Consider the following 26,893-nt stretch of genomic DNA (forward strand, 5'->3'; position numbering starts at 1 on the left):
TTTTTTTTTTTAGGATTTTATTTATTTGAGAGAGAGAGTGAGAGCACAAGTCGGGGTGGGGAGCGCAGAGGGAGAGAGAGAATTGGGCTGGACCCTGGGATCATGACCTGAGCCAAAGCAGATGCTCAAATGATTGTCCCACCCATATGCCCCTGGGTCTGTTCTGTTCTAACATGACATCAGGATGTCGGGCATATTCATTCAACAAACACTGATTCACACTAACGTTGTGCCTGGTCTTGTGCTGGGTGCTGGGACTACAGAAGTGAATAAAATGTGGTCCTTGCCCTTAAGGGTATATGTCTTAGTGTTTCTTGGAGTTTTTAAACTTTTTTTTTTTTTTAAGATTTTATTTATTTATTCATGAGAGAAAGAGGCAGAGACACAGGCAGAGGGAGAAGCAGGCCCTCCACAGGAGCCCTTAATCCTGGAACCCCAGGATCACACCCTGAGTCAAAGGCAGAGGCTCTACCGCTGAGCCACTCAGGTCCCTTTTCTCAGTTTTTAAACCCATGCACTATTTAGGTGAAAAAATCTTATACTTTTCTTTAATGCTACTTCAAATTTTAAAATGCATGAAAGGGTCTGACAAACAAATCAAAGAAATTATGCTTTTTTTTTTTTTTAGACCTACATGCGCGCGCGCGCATACACACACACACACACACACACACACACACACCCCTATACCTTCTCTCTTAAATCCTTCTCACCTAACTCTCTGAAAGTTATAGTAGGAGAAATAGATTAAAATTTTACAATATAGTGAGACAAAAGTTATGAAATAGGAATAGAGTCTGTTACTGGATCACACTTAAGTAATTAACTTTCTGATGGAGTATCAGAGAAAGCTACTAAAAGGGAGTTTTGAGCTGCATTTTGAAGAAGGAGTCTGGTGAAAATGGATGTAACATTCCAAACCAGGGGGTGCAGCATTGGTGACGGCACAGATTTGTAAAAGGAAACATCACATTTGGGGACCTGAGCAAGAGCTAGTTGCCCTGCCTCCTACCAGTTGCTCTGCTCCTCTGGAATTGTGTTTGAGAAGAGGCTTTGAGTTTCTGGTGCTGCAGTTTTAGTCCAGGCTTCCCCTTCCTGTTTCTGCTTTTTTATATCCAGGGCTACAATTTGTTTTTCCTGTTAAAATATGATAAATGTATTATGAGAACAAATTTGGATGATTTGGACATACTTTTTTTTTTTAATTTTTATTTATTTATGATAGTCACAGAGAGAGAGAGAGAGAGAGAGAGAGAGGAAGAGACAGAGGCAGAGACACAGGCAGAGGGAGAAGCAGGCTCCATGCAGGGAGCCCGACGTGGGAGTCGATCCAGGGTCTCCAGGATCACGCCCTGGGCCAAAGGCAGGCGCCAAACCGCTGCGCCACCCAGGGATCCCTGATTTGGACATACTTGATCATTGCTTATGGTTGAGTTACTTTTAGTTAAAGCCACATCCTAACCTCAAGGGAAAAACTGAAGTTGATATGCATTTTTAGCTCTTTGGCAGGTAGGGGACTCAATCAAGTAGGGAATGTGGGCCCTCCAGACATGGGAGAGGAGAACAGAGCTTTGAAGTGCTGAGTACCTCAGAGGCTTAGTTTGCTTGTATGTAAAATGGGAATACTGTTACCCATTTTGCTTGAGAGTTAGGAGATGAAATATGTAGGTCACTAATACAATGCCTGGCTTATAATCTTGTTTCCCTCTCCTCTTTCTCGTGCATTAACAACAGTAGTTCTCTTTTACTGAGTCCTTTAAATGTGCAAAGTGCTTTACGTACGTTGTGTGGTTGTGAACTGAACCCCAAAGAGATAGATATTATTATTATAGCTATTATTAGGAATATGTGGTAGAGGGGCGCCTGGCTGGTTCAGTGGGTAGAGCATGCAACTCTTGATCCTGGGGTCAAGAGTTCAAGCCCCACATTGGGTGTGGAACCTACTTAAAAAAAAAAAAAAAGAATATGTGGTAGAATTAGGATTTGAACGTAGACTTGCCTAATTCCAATGTTTGAACATCTGGGCTGTGTAACTCGTTTCTAGAACAGTTCCATCTTGGAAGCAGGGGAATGGAAGGTTCTTGATACCTCTCCTCTGGGGTCAGATGTTGTCTATAAGTGTGAGAGGTGCTTAAAGGGGTAAGAGTAGCACACTCTGCCCTTCCTCCATGTCTGTCCTTAGAAACTTTGCCCTCTTTTACCTATGATGGGTATCACAGCTGACTTGTAAGACTTTGCAAAGAGTTATTTCCCAGCTTTGCCCCTCAAAGGAGTTTGTCCAAACTACTGAGTGTAGCTGGTGAGTTAGCAAACAGCAGGGAAATCACAGTCCCTTCTTTTTATGTGCTGCCTTGAGCTGCTGAGATGGCCAACCGAGGAGGAGAGTAAGCCTCCTGTGGCCTGTGATGTTGCCATCAGGATGTTGTGTTCCTGAAGGTCTTTAGTGACTGTAGCTCTCCTGATAATTTAGGGTTAGTAGCTGCTTCTTATGCTGAGAATGCTCTCTCTAGCCCCACTTTGGAACAGAAGCAGTTGTAGCTACAGGCCAAGGGAGTGACAGGTTGTAGAGAGGAGGAGAGTGTTTTGTTGAGATGAGGACTTAGCTTCAGAGTTGCTGCTTCCATTCCATGCTGGGGCCATCAGGAAGTCGTGTAGAGAGGTTCCAGGGCATGTCAGGCTTTGTTCTGCCTCAACCTCTGGCTTTCAGCTGACTAGGCCAAGCCCTCAGACCCTTGGCCTCCACTGTGAGACTTCAGAGGAGCTTGGGAGGTGAGCGGTGAGGCCTGCTCCTTGTGCTGGGCCAGTGGTCTGAGACCCTGGTGGGGAGTCAGGAGCCCTGGCTTCTGGTGTTACTTGCTATGTGAATCTTGGGCAGTCCTTTTCTCTTCCTGGGGCCCATTTTCCCTGGCTAGCTGTACTGTGTCTCCCCTTAGGTTTTCTTTTACCTTTGGCAATTTGTGATTTTCACAGAAAGTGCTCTGGCAGCAAGGATACATTCATTAGATTGAAGATTATGACTTTTGAGGGCATGCAGTTTATTTAGCTTTTTTCCAGGCTATTTTTAGCTTCCTAATACAGAGCCTGTGACTGAGTGGTTCCAGACAGGTATTACCGTGCCCTCTGTTGATGCCTCTGTGACTCCGGTACCTGAGCCCTTGTGATATTGTAGGTCAGATTGGGACAGGGACTGGACCTGGGGAAGCTGCAGCTCTCTCCCGTGTTTCTAGTCAGCTGGACTCAGAGCCTGCCAGTAGTGCCTTAGAGTTCCTCTGAAATGTACTCCTGTCTCCCAGTCCTCCCAGTCTAGTTTTTGATGGAATGGATTGAATCCAGGGATGGTACAAGTCTAAACCCTCCCCAGGGATTCCAAGTACAGTTGACCCTTGAACAACACAGGTTTGTACTGCACAGATCCACTTACATGTCGATTTTTTTCAGTAAATACAGTACAGTACCGTAAATGTATTTTCTCTTCCTTATGATCTTCTTGACATTTTCTTTATCTTTATTATAGGAATACAGTATATAATACATACATAAGATATGTATTAATTGACTGTTTATGTTATTGGTAAGGCTTCCAGTCAACAGTACTATCAGTAGTTAAGTTTTTGGAGAGTCGAAAGTTATAGGCGGATTTTCCACTTTGTGGGTGGGGGAGTTGGTCCCCTAACCCCTGTGTTGTTCAGGGGTCAATGTATTTGCAGTTGGGGAGGTGGGGTGGGAGTAGACCCTATATTTCATGATGGCCCTCTCTTCTATCCTATCCCCCAGGTTCCCATGGCCTGTGTATGTGTATGTGGATGTTAAAGGATGGCCCCCTCCCTTTGCTCTCTCTTCCCCCCTCAGTAATGGAAGGCTATAAAATGTCTATTTACCCAAGACACCAGAATGACTCCTCTGTGGTTCCACTAATCTGGTGATTTGGTGCTTCTCTGGTCTCTCAGGTAAATACAGATTGAGGCTTTTTATAAAGGCATATTATTTCCCTCATTAAATGTGTGTTTTGGCACATGCGTTATTTACCTGACGGACAGTAATGGCTGCAGAGGAGCCATTGGTGTCTGTTGTGTAAATACTCTGCACAGAGACCATCCTCCAGGGGCTGTGGCACAGGCCTGTTTCTCCAAATCGGCCTGGCCCCACAGCAGTCCCTATTTACCACTCCCCTGTCCCCACTGGGGCCCTGATCCTTTCATTTTTGAGGAGGGAATAATTTATTTTCCTCCTTGCCATAGGCTACTTACTGCCTTTAATTACTAGGAAAAGAAAAAGGATGTCTGAGAATAAACGTGTGCGAGTCTTGGTCTCTGATGAGAGACAGTATGCAGAAATATATAGAATCATAAACTGTTCCTTTTGAGTTCTGCCCCTTGACTAGACATTCAAAGTCCCAATTGATGATACAAGTTAGAGGCTTATAGTCTACAAACTTGTGACTAAAGTATAAAGATAGCAGTAGGAAAGGGGAATCTGTAAGATGCCAGAGGGTGCAAGGCAGGTGGGATGCCTCTGCAGGGAGTGTAGGGGTGTTTCCTAAGAAGGCTCTAATGGTGGTAGGAATCCCTGGTGAGGGGGCATTGAGTGGGGGCTCTTCTCCTGGAAACTTGATGTTTTACGGGCTGGCTTTTGCTAGCCTCCCTGCTGAAGGAGAGCCTACAGCCTACAGCCTGCCTTCCGTGGGCAGTATGGAGAGTTGAGCCCTCACATACCCTCTCTTCTCTCTCTTTTTTTTCCTCTCTCTCTTTTTTAGACCACAGTGCAGTGTATAGATTTAAAAAATAATTTTTAAAAAGTTTGGAATAGGCCAAATTTACACACAAGCTGGAATTATGGTACAAAGGATTTTTTGTGAAACTATTTGAGAGTTAATGTTGACCTAATGCCCCGTCACCCTGAATGAATACTTCGGGTGCATTTCCTACACGCAAGGACATTTTCTTTCCTAACTACAGTTCAACCAGCAAAACCAGGAAATGAATATTGGTACTTTACTTCCTTCTAATTCTGAAACCCCATTCAAGTTTGCCGACCGTCCCAGTAATGTTCTTTGTAGCAAAATGATCTAGTTCAGAATGTGCATTGCATTTAGTTCGCCAAGTCCCTTTAATCTCCTTCAAATTTTGCTCAGTAAAAGTTCCTTGACATTCATGACCTTGATACTTTTGAAGATTACAGGCTAGTTATTATGTAGACTCTCCCTCAATTAGGGTTTGTTGGATATTTTCTCATGATTAGAGTTAGATTATGCATCTTTGACAGGAATATCACAGAAACGATGCTTTATTCTCATTGCATCCTGTCATGTGCATGATTTTGATTTATCCCATTATGTTCATTTTGATCACTTGATTAAGGTGATGTCTGCCAGGCTTCTCCATTGTATACTTACTTCCTGTTATGATTAATAAACATTCTGTGGGGAGATAGTTTGAAACTATGTGACTGTCCCTTATCAGACTTTATTAATTAATTAATTAATTTGTGTATTTTACACTCATGGTTTCCTTTTTTAGTCAATGCAATATAATCTATTAATATCATCATTTATTTGCCAGTCAGAGCCCCTTCAAGCTGGCTTCTGCATCCTTCTTTTTTTCTTAGATTTATTTATTTATTCATGAGAGACACACAGAGAGAGAGAGGCAGAGACACAGGCGGAGGGAGAAGCAGGTTCCCCGCAGGGAGCCCAATGCGGGACTCCATCCTGGGTCCCCGGGGTCATACCCTGGACCCAAGGCGGGCGCTCAACCTCTGAGCCACCCAGGTGTCCCTTCTGTATCCTTTTGATAAGTTCCCATCATTCTTGAGCATTCGCTTGCTCTCTGGCCCCAAAACAAAATGTTCTAGACTCATTTTGTACTTTTCTTGCCACAGTCGTGGAATCAACCATTTCTCCAAAGAGTTCTGGTTCTTCTACTGAAGAATGTTGTTTAGAAGGCAGCTGGGTGCTAGGTGTGCTCATTGCTGCTGGAGTGTTGCTGCTCCCTGGCCCTTTGATAGGCAGAGCTAGAAAATGGGTGTGTGTGTGTGTGTGTGTGTGTGTGTGTATTCATATTCACAATTATGTCTAGCTTTATTTTTATATATTATATACCAGAAACCATGAGTTCACACTGTTTCCTCCAATTTTAATTTGACACTAGGGATTTTTTTTCCTCTTTCCATATTTTAATTCCATCCTCTAACAGTGAGAAACCTGGTTCTCATCACCCTTAATATATGCTCTTCTTTGATCAATCCCTCTGTATGTAACCAATCTCCCATTGTTGCCATTGCTCTTTCCCCCTCTTGACTGCCTCTTTTACCCTGCCCATGACTCCCTGCATCAGACTTGCTCCCACCTCCCCATGCCCTCCACACCCCACATGGGCTATGACATGCTACATCACACCTTCTTGCCTCTGTACAGATTCCTTCCTTACTCTGCTTGGGCTCTAATACCCTCCACCCCCACCCCCAGACTCTTCTGCTCCTCCCACTCAACTTGTAGATACTTAACCTTACTCTGCCACAACTAATGGCTCTAAAGCTGTAAGATTGACTTTTTCAGGAAGGGAAGAGGAAGAGCTGCCCTCTGTGTCTTGTCTTGAGTTGAACTTGGTTTTTAGAAGTAAGGGAAGTACAGAATCCAGTGATTACTGACATGTGGAGGCCTGGTCTCCTATTGTTTATTCTCAGGACTAACCTGCAAGAGCAGCTTTTTGATGTGGGTGAAAGAAATCAGGTGAGAAGGCAAGGCCTGTAGGCAAGAAGACCAATGTGTTGTTCTTGGAAGGGAAGAGGGCACATACAGTATGCTATATGGGAGGTTTAGAGCATTCTGGGTATGCAGGAAATTTTGATGTTACTCTCTGAGGTTGCCTTATACATTAATTGGATATGTAGCCCCCAAGCATGGGGATCCAGGCCTGGCCAGGTGGGTATAGCCCAATAAAATAGTAGTAGTAATAATAGTAAGCTAATATTTATTGAGCCTCTATGTGCCATACACTGCTCTTAGTGCTTTACATGTGTCCTCTCATTTAATTCTCACTTAAGGACTAAGAGCTATTACTGTTGTCATTTTATAGGTGAGAAATGGAAGAACAGAGCTTGCCCAAGGTGCCATGGCAAAAAAGTGGCTAAGCCAGGATTCAGACCTGGAAACCCTCCTTAGTTATGCTTAATTGCTGGTATTTTTTGGTAGATGGGGTCTGGTTGACTATATATACTATATACACACTCTCTGCATATTAACAAACATTAGGACTCTCAAATGTCCTTATCCTGGCCTGACTTTAAGGAGTTAGAGGAGAGTTCTAAGGCCCTGAGGGACTTTGGATCCAAACTATAATCCTATAATCTGCATAATCTGAACAGACTGGTGTCTCCCATCTCAGCAAGGCTTCCAGTTCAAGGAAGGGGGGTGGGGGTGATGTGAAGTTATTTTGGATCTGGTTTTCAAAGGAATGTTGGCCCCTTTGGCTTTCCAAGGATTTCCATAATGAAATCCCAGCCAGCCTTTGTCTACCCTGAGCTGAAGAGTTGAGGCTGCATTTTTGGAGATGCTGTAAAGCCATGGTGAGAGCAAGCACTGTGCTCTGTAGGATCCATGAGTTTATAATACTTTTCAGTCTTAGCACCTCTGAATCTCCATGGAATCTCACTACAGGGATGGGGAAATTGAGGACCCACATTAGCATGTGTCTTAGTAAATAGGCAAGTTATTGTAAGTCATTCAGTGAGTCAGGGAAGAGCCGGGAGGAAAAGTGATACTTGGCATTGTACATGTCCATTCAGGTAGTAGGGACCTCATTGCCTCTGAGGGTGCTCTGGACTTCATGGCCTTCTATCCTCTCAGCCCTACAGGAAGGAGCCAGTGCCCATTTGCAGCCTTTCAGAGGCAAGCTTTTGGTTCTATTAGAATGGGGCTTCAGAAGGCATAAATTATGGCCATTGCTGCTTTGAGCAGAGAGATTTCTTGTTTAACTTTGAGGATTAAAGTTGAGTGAATTTGAATATTGAGTGTAAGAGGCGTAAAAACAAAATTTCTGGTTGTTCCTCTTTTTTTTTTTTTAAGGGAAGCTTGAGTTATTTGTGAGTAAAACTTAGGCTTTGATTTTTATATTTAGTTAACCCTCTAAGGAGCAGACATTCTGCAAATTTAAAGGGAAAACTTGAAAAGTGATTTGGAATTTTTTTTGCACATGTTCAGTCAGAAAACTTTACTAGATTTTTTTTTTTTTTTTTTTAAGCAGTGCTCCCATTACTGCCACATCTGGGTTTTCTCTTTTTTCTTCCCTGTTTAAAAAAGTTCCGCAGTCATTCAGGGCCTCTAGTAGAGAGAGTCTGAAGGCAGCGAATGGGAAGGCCTGAGGCTGTTGCCAGCTGTGCTTTCCAGGCGGCATTCATTCCCCCAGGGTGCCACTTCCTGCCACGTGGGCGGGGGCAGCGCCCGCACGTCAGGAGCAAGCTCCCCTGTGATTGGCTGTGTTCCATTTCACCTTGGGAGACCGGAGGGAGGGTATGTGGAGACGTGAGCAGCGCACTGGAAAGCCAAGGGGCCACTGGCTTGTAATGGAGCTGAGGAGAGAATCTTTGGCATTTTCCACTCTTCTGTCTGAGGCTCCTTAGCTCCTGAGACTGATTGTGCAGCTGGGTCACCTCATGCTACTTTGGGAACCTTAGCTTTATGTTGTTAACTGTTGCCACCTGAGAAATGACCACAGAATTTTTCTCTCCCCTCTCTTTTGAACTTTAGAGCTCCATTTAAAGATGAAGGCCAGCGTGACAGGTTGTCCTGAGAATGATCTTGGAGACCCAGAGGTGTCTTAATGCTGCAGGGACCAGTATTAGGGTCTTGAACTTCAGTAATGAATACTGTTGATTTAGAAGAGGGGTCCAGAAACACTGGGGAGTGGTTCATGTTGTGTGACTATTCCTGAAGACCAGATGGAACAGGGCCGCAGTGGGAGGGGAGTAACCCAGGCTCTTTGTTCTTTTTTTTTTTTTTTTTTTTTTTTAAACTTTCCTCCCCTAAGTTTTAGATGCTTCTGGATGTTCAATGCTAGCACCTTTACAGACTGGAGCAGCTCGATTTTCTTCATATTTACTTTCAAGAGCAAGAAAAGTGCTGGGCTCCCACTTATTTTCTCCCTGTGGTGTTCCGGAGTTCTGCTCCATATCCACCAGAAAGCTGGCGGCCCACGGCTTTGGCGCATCCATGGCGGCAATGGTGCCCTTCCCTCCCCAGAGGTATCACTACTTTTTAGTGCTGGACTTTGAGGCCACGTGCGACAAGCCACAGATTCATCCTCAGGTAACTGTTGCATCATTGCTTCAGAAAGGTGGGGTGGGCAAAGAGGGAGGGAGGATAGTCTTGCTTTCTGTGTTCCAGAGGAACTTTCTCATGTCTTCCTGGCTTTCAGCTACTCATCGGGAGTTCCTGCCTAGGAAGCCGGACTTGGTTCAGGCATGCTAGGGTAAGGTAGACCTGAGAAGTGTCTGGAGAGAACGGGGCATATTGTTTCTCTCTGGTCTCAGCCTTTGGGAATCAAAATATTTCCTTCTGTCCCATCCTTCCTCTCTCCTTTCCCTTCCCTCCTTCCTTCTCCTGCTATTGCCACATGTTATTTTAAGGAATACTGTGGTAGTCAGCCTCTAAGATGGCACCCAATGATCCTTGCCTTCTAAGATTCATACCCTTGGTAGTTTCTCTCCCATACTGAATCAGGGATAGCCTTGTGTAACCAGGAGAATATAGAGGAAAAGACATCGTGTGACTTCTGAGGTTAAGTCATAAAAAGCACTGCGGTTGGCCTTGCTCTTTTGGATCACTTGCTCTGGAGGAAGCCAGCTGCCATGCATTGAGGACTCTCCAGTGGCCTGTAGGGAAGATGGCCTGTAGGGAAGCACATGTGTACAGGAACTGAGATTCTTAGCTAAATACCAGTACCACTTGCTATTCATGTTTCTTGGTACTGTCTTGGAAGTGAATCTGCCAGCCCCAGTGGCCATCTGACGTCAACCTCAGGAGAGACCCTGAGCCAGGCTGGGTAGCCGAGCCACTCCTGAATTCCTGGCTGGCAGAAACTGTGAGAGATAAGTGATTGTTGATGTTTTGAGTCACTAAGTTTGGGGGTGATGGTGTTTCACAGCATTAGAAACCCTGAACCAGTACAACTGTTGGTCTGTTGGAAAGGAAAATTTCTTTGCTTGTTTTTTTTTTTTTTTTTTCCCTTACTCGTCAACTGTGTTCAGAGACGTTTTACCTTTTAAGGTAGTGCTACTAGGAAGTTTGGATTAACAGCAGAGAGGCACCTGTGTTTGGAGACAATGGTGTGCTTGGTACTTGTTTTGGGGGAATGATTTGGGACCGATGTGGCAGTTCATTATACTGTGGAGGCCTTGAGTACCCCCAGCTCTAGGACTATGTAACTCTTCCTCCTGGGGCTGGGTTATTAAGGTGTAATTTGGGATGTATAGACATGTTAGTCTGAGAGCAGCTTTCAGTGGTAGGGAGGATAGGGGAAAAGGGGATGGTAGCATCAGGCAATTGGGAGACAGGGAAGAGTGGGGTCCATTCGAAGATAAACTGGGTTCACTTCTCATGGTTGTGTTTTGTTTTGTTTTTCTCCCCCATGAAGAGGTTCTATCTTTAGAATAGTAGATTATTTTCTTTTTTCTTTTTTTTTTTTTTTTTTTTTAGAATAGTAGATTATTTTCCATAAAGGAGATACCACCACCCTTTTACCTTCCCTCTTCTCTCTCCTCTTTGATATTCTCCCAAGTAGTGGTCTGTCTTTGGGAGCAGTGGAATTAGGCCTGTGGAGGTTTGGGATGACAGGAGCAGGATGAGGAGAATGTCCTGAGGGAAGGAACTTTGCATAAAAAGGAATGTGGCTTAGGTGCTGCCTGAACCACCCTTACTTTCTCAACTGCCTGTTCCTGTGTGTGCTGTAGAGTTGTCTTCTTGGCCTCCCAAAACTATTGGAGATTCTGTGCTGGCTGTTCTTGGGTGGTGGGAGGGAATTTTGGTTACATGGATTCTCCTAGGTTAGAAATCAGGGATCCATATCCTAACACACCATATTATCTCCCTTACTGATGTAGATTTTGATAACTGAGTAAGCCCTAGTGGGACATGAGTCTAAAATCAACACATCCCTATTGGATATGAGTCATCCCTCTTCTGAACTCTCATAATCACTTGACACCTCCTTTAAGGCATTTTCTACATTCTGCTTTCTGGCACATGCCTATGTATGTTTGTTTCTGAACTTTTCAGTTAGATTGTAAGCTCAGATAATTATGTAGCTCTGTTCTCTTGTCCTACAGACGGTCTTGTCAATGTTGCTGAAGGTGAAGCCTGATTCATGTCTCAGTTTGGTCTGTCAGTATCACCTTTCATTTCTCTTTCAAGGGCATTGTTCTTTTTATTTATTTATTGCAATGCTGAAGATATAATGCAATACAGATTTAAATCATTCGTATCACCAAGTTCCCACCTAGACTTAGGCACCAAGGCCTTCCTGACCTAGGCTGAGGTAAGACTTCATGCCGTTGACCAGGATCTGGGGCCTGATTAAAGATTATCTCCAGAATCAATGAACCCTGATGATGTGATTCCAAGGGCACTTAAAGAATTGGCTGCCCTGGCTCATTATTAGAAAGCATTAGCTGTTGCTTTAGAGAACTCCAGAAGAAGCATTCACTGTCTTGCTTATCTTTAAAAGGGGAATACGAATGATCTTGGAAATTATAGACCCGTTAGTTTACTGTGATTCCAGAGAAGATACTTGACCTGATCGTCAGATAATCAATCAGCAAACAGCTAGAAGAGCATAGGGTACTGAGTAATAACTTACATGGGTTTGCGAAGAAGAGCAAATCCTGTCAGATCAATCTAACTTCTTGCTGTGACATAGTGATGGATTTGAGTGGATCTGGGGTAAGTGATAAATGTAATGCATCTCTACTTCATTAAGCCTCCACAATGCTGTGATCAACAGGTAGGAAGGTGAGTTTGGGGCCAGGCAGCCAGGCACTTGGACTACCCATTGGATCATTCTCAGGAAAGGAATGGGTAGCTCAGGAGTGATTTGAGACTTGTTTGTGGCAACTTAAAGCGTCTCTCTCTTTTAAAAAAAAACATCTTCTCTGAAGTTTGCAAATAGCAGGATCCTGGTAGGATTCAGAAGGATTTTGGAAGATGGTTTGGAGAAGCTGTCAGTTCCACATAGGATAGCATCCTTTCCTGAGGTCATCATAGGTCAGGTTGTCATTAGAGCCTCTGTGCTGTGTAGGGGGCAGTGGAGAAATTGAAAAAGCTCAGGATAAGAGGAAAAAAATCATTAGGGGTATGAAAATAGGGCTTAGAAAGACAGAAGAGACATTGAATATGTTTTAGTGACTTATTTCTTATTCAGACTAAAAAAAATTCGTCATATGGGCGGTAGTGTTCCAAGGAGTATACTAATAACTTGCTCCTCATTTTAATAAGGATAAAAAAAAAAAGAAATGAATTTAAATGGAAACAGGAAAGATTGAGATTTGGGATGAGAATGAACCTTTAGAGGGACAGGAAAAGGACTAGAAGATGAGCTGCAGGTTGAATCCAGGCCTCCCTAGCTCTCTTAGAACAGCTTAATGGCTGTCCACTTGACAGAGATGCTTTCTGGGCAGTCTCTGTGCTTCCTGGGGATGAGATTGGGACTGTGAGTCAGAACCATCCCAGCCCTCCTTTTCCCTGGCTTCCAGTTGCTTTCAATACTTGAAGCCTCTACCCAGTCCGTTTCTAATCCTTACACCATTACTCCCAGGTGTAGGAGGTGTAGGAGGCAGAAACAAGTTTGGGGCCAAGATCTCTCTGGAGGCTTGGCATGGGGTTCATTTTTCTGATCTATTTTTGGTCTTCAGAAGTCCGTGTGACAGCTTATTGGGACTGTCCTTAAGGAATGGCACCATGAGAACTAACAGGTATAAGCTTTGTTGTGCTTGGATGAGTAACAATATTGGTTATAAACATGTTGAAGCATCTAGTATTTTCCATTTGTCATCATTTTTGGTGTTTATTTTTGTACTTTGTTCGGGTAGGTGAAACTGGAGTGGTCGGTTTACCAATAATAGGCTTCACTTTCTGATTTTTGCACTCCTTTTGATTTACGTTTTGATTTCGATTAACATGATAGATATTGGCAAAATATGAGACTCTACATTTGAAAACATTTTTCCACTTAAATATTAATTTAGGTGGTTTAAATTGCTTTAGAGACTCTTAAGTTTGGGGAATAGGATTCCTTTCTTGCTTTAGGAAATGTTAGGGTAGGTTGGGAGGGAGGGAGGTTTTCATCTGGTTTGGGAGAGTCCTGACTCCTTTGTCCTGGCTAGCAGGAGTTCATGTTGCTCATTTTGGTGTGGATGTGTATGGAATAATGGTGGTTGTGACCCTGAGGCCCAGAGAGCAGCCTGAAAGCTTTGGTGGGATCTTAAATTGTTCATCTTTAACCTGGGGGCAAGTTCTCTCACCACCTCCGTGTTTAGAAAGGAACAAAGCAAATGTAAGTGAGGACAATGAGGTAAGGCCATAGCACAGGAGGAGAAGGAAGTAACCTGAGCTATCGGGAAGGCCAGAGAGAAGGCAGCCCTGTTTTTCCCTTCCTGGGGAACGAAGTCCTGGCTGCTGCTGCCCTCTCCCCTGAGTTCCCTCTGGCCCTCCATCAGGTTCCTGGGTATGGTCTCTTTATCACTGCTCTGCAGCTGCCCTGTGACTGTTTTCCTTCTCATCTGTATTCAAGTGCCCATAACTTTGGAGAAAAATGACCTTTGGGGTTGAGGTTTTCTAGTGTTTGGTCTTTGTCCACAGGGGCTTTTTTTTCTTTTTCTTTTTTTTTTTTTTTTTAAGGAAACCTTGAAGAAACTCCCATCTGCATTTTGAGTTAGAACTATGAGTAAAGGAGTTTCTCTTTTATAGAAAATTGTCCAGATGCTAGGTTATTTTGGGAGGGTAGGGTAGAGGAAGGTTAATGGTGACAGGAGAAGTAATAATATAGCCGAGAGACATTTGGAGGATTTCAGTATGACTTAGAACTGATACATCATTATTAGTCCTTTGTGAGAGAAACATTTTGGAAAACTTTATAGGAAATTGGTTAAGATCCCTACAAATCAAACTATCGATTCCCTTTTGCATTCAGGGCTGAAAGCAGGACCCCCCCCCCCCCCAGACACACACTCTCCCCCAGCATCCAGCCAATTTGCATATACACACGTTGCTCTCACTGGGCATTTTACCTTTGCCTTTTCCCTGCTCTTGGCTCTTGCGCACTCCAAGTGGATGGAAAGGCAGTTCCCAAGAGAAGAAACCACCCTTCCCGCCCCATTTGCTTGTCCTAGTCAGGGCTCCTTCAAGTAGGAGGGGTCCGCCCAGGTTTTCTATTGCCAGGGCCCAGTTGTTGGGTTGTGGTCCATCAGCCTGTGGGCCCCAGGCAGCCTGCACTTTTTTCTCTATGGACAGGCGAAGGCGCTGACGCTATTCTTCTAAACTGGGAAATGAAATGCAAAACCGACGTTAATGTAACATTATGGTTGAGATTAAATGCACCCAAATCAGGAAATTCAAAGTTATGCTTCCCACAGCAACTATAATTCAGCCTCATCTGGCGTGTGTAGTATTTTGTGTTAGTGCGGATGGTGTTATATGTTAAGACATTAAAGTTAACACCATAAGCAGAGCACAAAATGCTTGAGGGGGCTGAGTTATGACGACTGTGTGAGCTGTAAGTGTTCTTGCAAAGGCTCCCGACTCCTGGTATAATTTTTCCCTTGCCCATCAGACCAATTATTGCCTTTCTTTTTAGTTATATTTCTGCTTTAACACATCTCTTTTTCCAGGGTCACCGTAAATGAATTCCTCTATTGGTGGCCAGTGATGGTGGTGGGAATGGGACAGCCCATTAGGCGCTTTGTCCTTTTTGTTGCTGCTTCCATAAAAGTGGAAGCTTCCCCCTCTACCTCCAAAAAGCCCCCTCCTTCACAGACTGCTGTTTCCTGGTGGTCTGTCACAGGGATCCCCACCCCCATCCCCACCATCCCTTTACTCTGACAGTCACTGTGGGTCCTCACAACGGCTCCCTGAATGGGAACAAGCATTTGCTGTGTCCGGGTCTTGGCCTTGTTGTAACTTCATGTGAAAGCCAAAGGACCCTTCTTTATTTGGAGCAGACATAGCAATGCAGAAGTAAAATATACATCCTGGGGAGTGGAGCACCGATGCGTGGTGGTGCTGCCTTATGTGTTTGGCATAGCAGAGGCATAGATCGAAGTGGGTTTATTTGCTCTATTCAGATTGCTTCTCTATCTTCCCCAGGGTTTATACCTCTAAGCTGCTGTGGTGTGTAGTTAGGGCTGTGGAGTTGCCTGGGGGTGGGACCAGGAACTTTCCTTGGGGAGCATTGGGTCATTGGTAACAAAATCACCACATAATTTAGTACAAATCAGGAAACCTCCCCCTAGCCTCTTATTATCCTGGTGGCCTCCCCAGGGCTGAGACAGCTGTTGGAATGCAGATTTTGTTAGACACTGGGCTAAGGTTGGTGGTGGGGAAGAGCTGTAAAGAATAGGGCCATTGATAAATGATGAATGAAATCAGGGACTGTAAACGAACAGTGACACTGAGCTGCCTTTTAAAGTTTTTGTTGGACACGACAAAACCAACCAAGTAAGCAAAGGAATAGGGAGGACCTCATTGACCTCATTGTAACTACTTTAGAGGCAATGAAAAGGCCTCTTTCTACTCTTTAGATAGCAACTTCAAGCTCTGCGTTAGCTGCTGGAGACATAGAAACAAGTAAGAAATAGTCCCTACCCTCAAGGGGCTCATAGTCAAGGAGGGTAGACCTATATGTAACCACAGTTAAGCATTTGATTTTATCATGCAGGTGAGTACTTGGTGTGGTGAGGGGTCAGGGGAGGAGAATGATCAACCCTGCTCATGGGGTGAAGGAGGGGTTGCATAGGTTTGATGTTAAGAGAAATCTAGTAGATCTAAGAGGGGCCAAATCAGCCTATCACCTCTCACAATTGTTGTAGCAGGAATGAAAGAAGGTACTTGCATAGTAAGCCAGGATGAATTAACCTAAGCCTGAAAAACTGACCTGGATTGCAGGGTGGTTTGTGGGAGTGTTGAAAAAGAGGAAAAGAGAATGAAGACTTTGTACCTGACAGATATTTTACCATTTGCTTAATTAGTAGGAGTATCCACTATTGGTTATATAGTATTTCTCACATTCAAGCTAGAAGGTTTTTTGTTTGTTTGTTTTTACATTTATTTATTTGTTTGTTTGTTTGGTTTGTTTATTTATTTATTTATTTATTTATTTATTTATTTATTTATTTATTTAAGAGAGAGAATACAAGTGCACAAGAGTGGCAGGAAGGGGCAGAGGGAGAGGGAGAAGCAGACTCCCTGCTGAGCAAGGAGTCTGATGTGAGGTTCCATCCTAGGACCCCGGGACAATGACCTGAGCCAAAGGCAGATGCTTAACTGACTGAGCTGTACAGGCACCCCGCAAGGTAGACAGTCTTAGTGGGGTCTGTGAGAGTATGAAGGCTAGAATAGGTTTGAGAGAATTTTAGCCAATAAAGTTTGGACAAAAAGGTAAGGGTCAACAAAAAAATATGTGAGCTGAGGCCCTGAGGTATTGTCAGGGTTGGGCTACTCGGCCTCTGGGGAGAAGGAAGGGCTGGAGAATGACACGACACCTCCCCCAAACCCCCAGGAGTACTGGCAGTTTGGATCTGGATCTGTGAGACATCCCTGGGAAGACCTACCTTCCATAGACTGGGGAGGTTTAGACCCGTCAAACAGATAAACAACTGGCTGACTGACATTGAGAGACACGATGGAAGGATTAGGGAAGAGGCAGGCAGGCCTGGGTAATAAGAGAAAATGTGCTAGAGCAGAGGTGACTGGAGGGCGTTGAGATGGGGGATTAGCTCTCCCTCTGAACAGCAGCAACAGGTACACAGCCATAGAAAGAAAGTGAGTAGTTTGGAATGGGGTAGTGAAGAAGTGAAATCCAAAGGAGTGTTTAGGGTAGGTCCATAGGCTTCTCTTCTCCCTGCCTCCATCCTGTCTTGTTTTTCTTCTCTCTGATATTGATTACATTTCTTACTTTGTAGATTGATCTTGGTTGTTTGACATGAGGAAACTGATATTAGGAGATGTTTTCTTCATCTCTTTGTCTTGTTGGGGAAAAGGATCCTGCATCATTTTGATTAAGATGCTATTGGGATGATTATTTTTTATTCTCTTATCCTGGGTGTTCACAATACTTTAAAAAAAAACAAAACCCACAGCTATATATTTATGTGATGAGTTTTGAGCTCTAACTGTGAAAATTAAGTTATAGCCTAAAAGCCTGAAATAAGAGTGTTCCCAGATTGACACTAGCCCCATAGGCTGGTAGGTCTGCAGCAGAAGGGCAAGCTGCCTGGGACAGGCAGAGAAGGGTTTGTGCACATGAAGTGCTGCCATGGACAAAGCCCTGTCAGTGCTGAGAGAGTTGGAAAGGAGGTAAGTGGACTCTGGAGGGAGAGACAAACATTAGCAAGGTACCTGACATGCAGATACCTTGGAATAGGCTGCTGTTTTGGTCCTGTCCCTGTATGTAGTGGGCAGTGGGCGATCTTGGCCGGTGGGCAGGAAAACATATCTGTTGTGTAGCAGTCCACTGCTATTCCAGTGCTGTGGTCATTGTCTAGTCCGAGAGAGGCCCTTCCAGCCAAGGATTAGTCTGGAGGCTAACTACTGGGTGAGTTTCTTATTTGGAGATGCTGATGTTGCTGAAAGGAAAGGAGTCCATGGTACAGAGGCTGGGAGCAAGGTTGGTGAGCCAGAAGGAGTGTGAAGATGTTGTTGGATGGAATAGAAGAAAGAGAAAGAGATGTTGTAAGCCAAAGTTCATAGGAATGGCAAGAGAAGGTGTTCCAGAGGGTTAAAGATGGATGCGGGGAACCTGATTAGGAGACATTATTTGGAAGAGTTGTTAGGTTGAACTAAAGTGGTGATGGTGGGGATGGGGAGAAGTTATGTATTGTAGCTTTTAGATGTGCTGGGAAAGAAGTGAGCTTGAGAACCATGCTGTTAAGTAGCTAGTGGCTCCTTTGGATACTGGTGATCCCCTGGGAGTCAGTGGTGCTAAGAGATTTGGCAAGGAGTAAAGGTGGAACCTATTGTTGTAAATGGGGTGTTCTGAAAATCGATATTAGTGAGAACTAATAAGGTGAGTTCCTTAGTGGTGTTGTAAGTAGGATCTTTTTGATGAACTAGCCATTGGCCTATGGGAGATAGGTAGTGATTGTTAGGTAGATAGGTTGATAACTGGAAAAAAAAGCTTGGAATCTTGCTCTCCAAAAGTGTGATAGAAACTGAGAGCCATGGCTTGAAACTGTGATGTTTGAAAATGGAATTCCAGGGAGTCTGTCTGCATTGTTCATGGGTTTTCTTGTTGTTGTTGTTTTTTCTTTCCCCAATGCTAGCAACATTTGAATGAAATGCCAACTGAGGGACTGAAAGGGATTGGTAGTTAATTGGGAATGGAGGAGGTAGGCACTGAAGAATGGGATGTGAAACATGCCATTTTGATAAGGTCCACTTTGGCTAGAAAGATGAGTGACTAAAGAAACAAGACTGGGGGTAGGTCTTAAAAGGAAGCTAATGGTGATGGTGTAGAATGTGGTGGTTGGTTGATGTGGGTGAAGAATCTCCAGCTTGGTGCCTCAGGATATTGCAGGAATTGCTATGATCCTGTTCCAGATCTGTGGCCACAGTTAGGTCTTTCTCAAGAAGGTCTTCATTGGAAAAGTATCCAATCCTGCTTTTTGATTCATTTGGACAGAAGGAAGGTTTTTCTCTGGAGAGGATAGGGTGAGTGCTCTGTGGGTAGCTGATGCCCTGATCTTGACAGTATTCTTTAAGGGAGCACACATTGTCATGAAAGAAGACCTCTTGCTGGCTTCCTAACAGAGAGTGCCACCTTGCTCAATAAAAGTCTGGGATATGACATGCCAGTTTTTCTCCCCAGGATTGTGGTGGCCAGGCTAATGAAATGTCTGATGGCAAGAGCCAGGAGTGGTTAGCAGATCTAAAGGGCTTGTCCCAGGTGCTTGAGAGTGGGCCAAGTAAGGGTTTGTTCTGAGAAAGCAACTAAAACCTGTGGCTTGGATTCTCACTTGGTCAGTGTATCTGTGAGAAAGAGGTAGTCTCATAGATGTTCCAGACTACACCTCTGTTATTTGAAGTGTGGTCTAAGAACCAGCAGCATTCTCATCCTCTAGGAGCCTATTAGAAGTGCAGAGTATCAGGCCCTGCTCCAGCACTAAATAGAATCTGTAATTTGATAAGATCAAATTTGAAGTAATTTGAAGTCTGAGAGACACTGCTCTGGTCTACATCAATAGTTCTTAAACTTTAGTAATCAGAATTGTGATCAGAATCACCTGGACAGCTGGTTAAAACACAGCTTACTGGCCCCTCAGGGTGTCTGATCCAGAGTCTGGGGTGGAGGCCACGAATTTGTATTTCTAATAAATTCCCAAGTGATGGGATGCTCCCTGTGAGGGAGCATGCTTTGAGAACCACTGACCTCCCTAGCTTTTTCTTTTCTTTTTTTTTTTTTTTAAGATTTATTTATTTATGATAGACATAGAGAGAGAGAGGCAGAGACACAGGAGGAGGGAGAAGCAGGCCCATGCTGGGAGCCTGACGTGGGACTCCAGGATTGCGCCTCGGGCCAAAGGCAGACGCTAAACCGCTGAGCCACCCAGGGATCCCCTCCCTAGCTTTTTCGTCTGTAAAATAGGGCAGTGATCATGCCTGCCTCACAGAGATGTAAGATCAGATGAGCCAGTGTGTGAGAAAAGAGTTCAGTGCATTGTAGGTGGGATGTCAGTTTGTGTATTGGTTGCTCCATGGTCAGTGATTTTAAAAATCTACCATCCTACCAGCACAACTGTTTTCCTGTCCTGGCTTCTGGCCAGTTGCTTCGTACAAAGAACAGGGAATCTATGAGGCACCCCATGGAAATAAGTCTTCTGTGAAGAGACCAGCAGCCCCTTCAGGAGGAGGTGCTCCCACAGCCCAGATAGTTTCTCTGGTCTACTTCCCAGAACCTCTGTCTACCTTAGTGGGCCTGGGCCTGTTTTGATCACCTGTTACCCCAAGGTAGCAGATCTTTGTACAGTATTTGCACTGATTGGGAAATGGTCTTTGACTAACCAAACCCCTGATTCATCTTGTGATCCTGAGCATGTTCCATGACTTTTCCTCACCTTATTGGTTGATTAAATAAATAGTCATTGACTGCATGTGCCCAAGTCCCAGGATATGAACTCTGGACCTGCAGAATGAGGGAAACTGAGGTGGAGGCTGTCCTGATGAGAAGCAATATAGCATAATAATTTATAGAGCGTAGATTGCAGAACTGGAATCTGGATTTGAACCCAGTCTCCATCACCTACGAACAGTATGACTTGCCCTTAGGCAAATTACTAGTACTCTTTATGCTTCAGTTGCCCTATTGGCAAAAAAGGGGATTAATCATAGCACCAGTCTTAACAGGACTGTTGGGAGGATAAAATATAAGTGCTTAGAACAGTGCCTGACATGTAATAGCTATAGGAGTTAGCTCTTATTAGTAGAATTAGTACTAGTAGTGTTCTTACTCATGGCCTCATTGCAGGGTATTGGGATATAGCAGGTGGCTGGGAAGCACGCCCTGCTTCAGGAAACATAGAGAAAGCCTTTAGGTCCTCTATCAACATAGTGGGGAGAGCTGAGGCACCACCCAGAGATATTTTTTTCTCTCCACTGGAATGGTAAGTTGGACTTGGCACCCTTCCACTTCCACACCCTCCCTTAGTCCTGCCTCTGGGGGGCTTCTCCTACACACAACCCCAAGATTTACTTAAATTAATTTTATGACCAATATATATACAGGTAGCTACAAAGAAATCATTTGGTTGCTTGCTGCCCTGAAGGGTCAGCTTCACAGAGGCCACTAATATCTGCAGTTATTTACAATTGAGTACATAAGAATGCTTGAACTGAGGTGGATCCAGAGTCATGTGAAGGTAGACACATGTGTGCACACTCCTGGGTGAGGATGCAGTTTTGGAAACTTTTGGTCTCCTTCATTTATTGGTATTATCATTTTGTTTTTTAAATTCAGATTTCAGTAAAAGTAAATTATAAATCATCCTGCACACCGCTCCCTGCCCCCCAATAAAGAATAGCAGTGTCTATTTTCAGCTTCTTTTCTACATTTTAATTGCTTTGGGGTCTATAGGGATAGTGAAAAGGGACATGTAGGTGAAAAATCAGCCTTTTAAAGCTCCGATTTTTTACCCTTCCTTGTCCTGAAACTTCGAGCATCAGCTCTCATCTGTCAAAGTGTAAATCAGCAATTAAAACCCAAACAGCCAAATGCCAAAGATGACCCGAAGCACAAAGCAACTGACAAACAAGTCCGGACAAATCGACGGGTAATTTATAAGCTTTGCCCTAAAATCTAATTATTTGGCAATTCGAATTTGCAGCCAGCCAGGGCTCGGCAATAAATTTAACCCGCCATAAATTATTTAGGAGCAGGCTGTGGTGTAAATCAAAACCACGAGTGTTTGTTTAAGAAATAAGCTCCTTGTGCATAAAATGTCTTTTTTTTTTTTCCTCAAGGGAGAAACTGTTAAGCAAACTGTGCCCTATTCGTTGCCCAATGCAGCCTTCACTTTCCCCTCTCAACTTCCCCTCTTCCCTGTGGCCAGGAGGCTCCTTGATCCCTTGAGGAAGGGCCGTCCTTTGCATGGGATTGGTAGCCAAAAACCAAGTATTTGCATAAAACTCATGTTTTTGCCATGTACTGCCTTTTCTACCTTGTGTGATGTCACTTTTGGATCTATCAAGTCTGTGTAGGGGTGTACACGTTTTGGAATTTTTTTCAGAGGGATGGAGGGAAGGGATAGATTAGTTGTTACCATCTCTAAATTGTAGGAATGCCAGTTCCTAGCTTGAGAGGAGGAAGCTGTGAAAAATGATTTGCTGATTCCTTATTTCAGACAGGACCATAGAACCATCAGCTCAGGCAAAGGAGAATCTGTTCTTTGGAGAAAAGGTCTGTAAGAACACGACACTATTAAGCCTTCTGTCCCATTGTCAAGAAATTCCAGCAGTCTAACCTAAGTCCCTTCTGCTTAAAATCCTTTTGTTGTTGTTCTATCTTCAAATATAATCTTATCACTGAAGACACTTTAGTTGAAGGGAGTTTGAATACCCTGAAAGCAACCTACACGTTTATTTCTTGTAATCTACTGATTGTAGGTGTGAAATTTCACTTGCGATGCTATTACACTTTTGTCCTCAGTTAATCAAGACAATCTCTAGTATTCCTTATTGAGCAACTAGAAAGCAACTGTGTCTAAAACCTTTGCTCCAACTTTTACCTCTGCTCTCTTAAAAACGTAAAAGAATGTTTATGTGGTGCGTCCTTTTTATCTGCTACCTTCACCTTAAAAAACAAATTAAGGCTTGCTGCTGGCACTTTATTGAGGGAGACAACAGACGCAGTAGGTTTGGAACCCTGTATACTTTGAGAGATCCAAGTTCTGAGGCTTTTGTCTTCAGTTGTCAAGTTGTGGCTAGTTCCCATCCACCACCAGTAGACCAGCTTTTTCTGACTATTGTGCTCTGTCCTTGAACAACCTACTAGTATAGGTAGCTGTGGACAGTGTAGGGTGACCAACTGTCCCAGTTTTACCTCTGAAATTTCTGTGTTCCAGAAAACCTTGGTCTGGACAGACAGAAAACTGGGATGTTTGTGGTTTGTAGCAGTTGTGGAGGGAGGATGAGAAGCCACTTAAAGATGAGAGACAAAAGTGCTTTAGGGTGTTTTGTGTCTGGGTTTGAATCCTGGCTCCACCACCATCTATATACCCTGTTTTTCACCTTCAGTAGATCACTTTGCCTCCCTGGTCTTGTGGATAGCTCTGCAAAAGCAGAGATGTTTCTGTTAGAGCCATGTACTTGGCTTCCATCTTTCCATTTATTGGCCCCTTCAGATGTTACTCACTAGACAGGGAGAGAACAAGGACAGCTGGGTGCTGAAGATGCAAACCGAAGGCTCCTGGTTCTCACCCTCCCTGAGCTCAGAGCATAGCGCCATCTGTGTCACCACAGTTGCAGTGGAGCCTCTGCAGCAGTGGGCTTCCAAGACTTTCTGCTTGGGTAGGCCACATTCAGGGCTCCTGTAACTGAGAGCAGCCTCTCTTGCTAGGAGACAGCAGACCGAGCTTCCTAAGGACACCCTTTCAGGCTGGAAGAATCAGCTCTTGACCCGTCAGATTTTGAAAACTGCGAATTTTGTTCTCTTTAAATCTCATTTCCACATTTGGAGTCCCAGCTCTGCCCCTCAAGCAAGTTACCACTTCTTCTTGGGCCTTAGTTTATCTGTAAAATAAGGATCCTGGCGATTCCCACCTCCTGAGTTGTTGGTTGTTAGGAAGCTTCAATGAGGTCATTCCTGTTAAGCATTTAGCAGTCTGCCAGCCATGTGGTAAAGAACAAATGAAGGAATGAAATGATTCCATTTTCCATGTGTCCCTGAGGGTGTCGGGCCAGCTCTTCTTTACCTTTTGCCCAGACTCCAAGCACCTTAGACAGAGGAGCCATATCTCATTGTATTTGTCTATGTGTCTATACCCAGCCCCTGCCTGGTAGATATTAGGCGCTTAATAGCATTGGTTTATGAGCTGCTGCTGCTGCTGATATGACCTATCTTCCACGATTAATAAGGGTAAGATAAGAAAATGTATTTGCAAGCACACTGTAAGTTGAAAGTCCTAACACTCAGTATGTCCCCCCACTAAGATATTTATCATAGTGCATCATTATTTGTTCAGTATCTTCTCTGCTCACTAGTCTGTGCACTTCTCCAAAGCAGAGGCTACATCTTCTCTCTAAATCCCACTCCAACGCTGGTACAGTGCCCTGCACCCAGTAGACGCTACTCAGGCAGTTTAATTGAATGCAAATGACGTACGGATGTAAGGAATTGTGAAACTGCTCTTAGGGGAGCAAGAGAGAGCTGGTGAACATACAGTGGTTCTTCTTTCCTTCCTGGTGCTACCTCCGCAGAGGTAGACACTCAACTACTAAAAACTTCTTCCCAGGGGAATTAGGAGATAGAGAGGGAAAAAGAGGAGGGGCAGGAATAACAGTTTCATTATCGGAGTAATCCTCTAGAAGATAGCAGGGAGGCACAGCTTCCCAAGCTCCTGGTTGGAATTAATGTGATCGCCCTGTAACTTTGTTGTTACCATTCTGATCCTCATGAACTGAAAACTGCTGAAGTGTTTGGCCTCCTGCAGTTGCACTGGCTGCAGAATCCTGCCAACTTGGTAGAGATTAGGGTTCCTTTCCCATGAGGGAGAGGGCTGTTGAGGCCAGTATTTTGAGGTTCTGGGCTTGGTTGGGTAATATGGGAAGATAAGAAGTACCTAAGTGAGATCCTTTCTGCTCTGACTCCCCAGGGGGGTCTTCTGTCAGAAGCTCCTCTTTGGCACCTCATTGGCTTAAATGAGTCTGCCAGTGTGCAGGGCCATTGTTACAACAGCTGCTGATGGTGCTGAGAAAGGGCCCATGCAGAGTCATGTTCTAAGATTGGCTCTTGAAAGTCCCTCTTCTTGGTCTTGAGGAGGTGTGGCTGATGGACTAGTGACTCTGGAGAGGTATGTTTATCATAGGTCCAGTCCGTTGTGTCCTTGACGCCCATGCCTTTCAGGGATCTCCCCTTCTTTGTGCTTAGAGCTGAGACTGCCTTATTCTTCCTCTCTGGGAGGGTACAACTGAGGGTGAGCACAGATTAGCTCCATTTCACTAGGGGTGAGGAAGCCAGCAGCAAGAGAGCTTGAAGAGCAAGCTGCAGTGGGGAAACCCAAAGGCCAGGTTTTCAGAGAATCTACTGGGGATGCCAACTTGGTGCTGGTCAGAGCAGGAGCTGAAGCGCTTACTATTTTATAATAAATACTAATGAAATTCTAGGTCTATAATAACATTTAGATATCTAAAACAAACCATGTGCTTGTAAAAAAGTGGAAAGAGATCAACTTTAAGCCATAAATTCTTGGTAATAGAGGGTTTTTTTTCTATTTATGTTTGATAGATATTTTTGTTTCCAGAGGAATGTCAACTCCTAATTTCATAATGTATCATGGGCTTAAGAAAATTGAATTTAATAAAAGCCAGAGATGAATGGCATCCTTAAAGGTCCCAACACTTGTCTTTATTAGCAGGACAAACTGCAGGTCTCCAAACACTGCTTCTCTCCAAATGAAAGTTTAAATGAAAAGTACAGTTGTGTCACAGGTTAAATTTCATTGTGGGCCCAGCTAACATTGTTAGTGAGAACTGGCTGTATTTGTTCTTTAGACACCAGGGCAGCCAAACTCACCAGCCAGTGGAGCTCCTATTGGGGAAGTGCTGCTTTTACATAGTGGGAGAAGCAAGATATATCATAAATTCGGGTGTCAGATGATTCCCACTTCAGAGTTAGTGTTTGGAAATCTTGGATATCTGGTTTTTCAGGGGGCCCGATATCTATCTATCTATCTATCTATCTATCTATCTATCTATCTATCTATCTATCTAATCTATCTATCGTGTGTGTGTGCACGTGTGCATGCATGCATATGTGCCTCCATTTTATTTTTCAGCACAAAATTGTCCATCAGGTCTGCTAAGGAGTGCTTTGTGAGGAGTGAGAGGGGCCCAGGGAATTGGGGGATAAGCCCCCCCTTCAAGTTGCAAGGAAACGTATCACCTACTCTAATCAAAGCTGGGGCCTCCTTGCCATGCCCCCTCTGGCTCAGCCTTGTTACCCTTCCTATCTCTGGGGGCTCCTGTCAGCTTCCCCATTTTGGGGAATCAGCTGGGGAGACCATGCAACCAGAACCTTTGGATTTTTCTGCCTTGATTTGGTCTTCCATCTTGCTTTAATGTGTTGGATAAAAACAGATGCTTTAAAAACAAGCCCGATAGTCATTCATAGGTGTGTTTGAGGGAGGGGCTACCTGGCTGCCCTGGGATGTCAAGGACATTGGCTGTTTCTCCTGTCTTCCCACTCGTCCACATCCTGCACGTGGTCAGGTGTCAACAGCTTCTGTGCTGTTTCTCCAGGCTGTCCCTGGAGAGAACCAGTTTGCCTTGATTTTAGTGGTACTAGAAAGGTCCCTTCCAGACCTGGGGACCTGGGGTAGGGATGCTACTGGAGCTGACTGCTGGGGCCACAGAGTGGGCAAAGCCCCCCTTCTCTCTCTGCAGTGGAAGCCTTTTCCACATGCTAATTTTACTCGGAGGATTTTGCTTTTATTTATTTTTTTTATTATTTCCTATTTGTCTCTTCCAGATGTTTTCAGGGCAGTTTTTTTGTGTTGTAAACTAATTCCATTCATGTTTTAAAAATTTATGAAAGCGCTAATAAAAATGTCAAAGTGGTAAAAATGTTAGCTTTTCCTCTGCTTTGATTAAATTTTGCAAACTGTTTTTGAATATTAAAAAGCAATAATTTTTTTTATTCTCTCTCCTCGCTTTCCCTTTTCTCTCTGGTGCGTGTGTGCTCTCCTGCCCTCTCCCTCTCCCCCCTCTGGTGCATTCCTCCCTTCCCAGGAGCGATGTAGGAGGCATACTGCACAGCCAGCGTTCTGCAAGCCTGTTTGCACACCAGGACCTTGGTGCTGTGCATCTCTATTAAATAACGGAGACAAATTAATCTTAGAGACACCAAACAAATTGTCACTCCTCCTCCTTCTCTTCCATTACGTTCCAGTGGACTGGGAAGGGCTGGCTAAGTGATTGGGGGGA

General features: G+C 44.1%; 1 protein-coding gene across 14 annotated transcripts in view; it reads left to right on the forward strand.

Annotated features, from left to right (window-relative positions):
- Positions 1–26,893, forward strand: part of ERI3 (ERI1 exoribonuclease family member 3) — a 127,659-nt gene that overhangs the window by 6,062 nt on the left and 94,704 nt on the right. For 9 of the 14 annotated variants that reach the window (XR_013350443.1, XR_013350444.1, XR_013350442.1 and 6 more), the window contains 2 exons: positions 9,024–9,301; positions 9,411–9,464. The exons of 3 other annotated variants lie outside the window; for them this stretch is intronic. Coding sequence is in view for 7 of the 11 variants with exons in the window: in XM_077845293.1 (XP_077701419.1) it covers positions 9,024–9,301; positions 9,411–9,464 (332 nt within the window). In the remaining 4 variants the exon portion in view is untranslated. Of the gene's footprint in view, positions 1–9,023; positions 9,302–9,410; positions 9,465–26,893 lie in introns of those variants that run through there. 2 more of the 14 variants (XM_077845291.1, XM_077845301.1) reach the window with 2 other exon arrangements.

Source organism: Canis aureus, chromosome 13 (genome assembly GCF_053574225.1).
Source record: "Canis aureus isolate CA01 chromosome 13, VMU_Caureus_v.1.0, whole genome shotgun sequence".
Classification (NCBI taxonomy): Eukaryota; Metazoa; Chordata; class Mammalia; order Carnivora; family Canidae; genus Canis; species Canis aureus.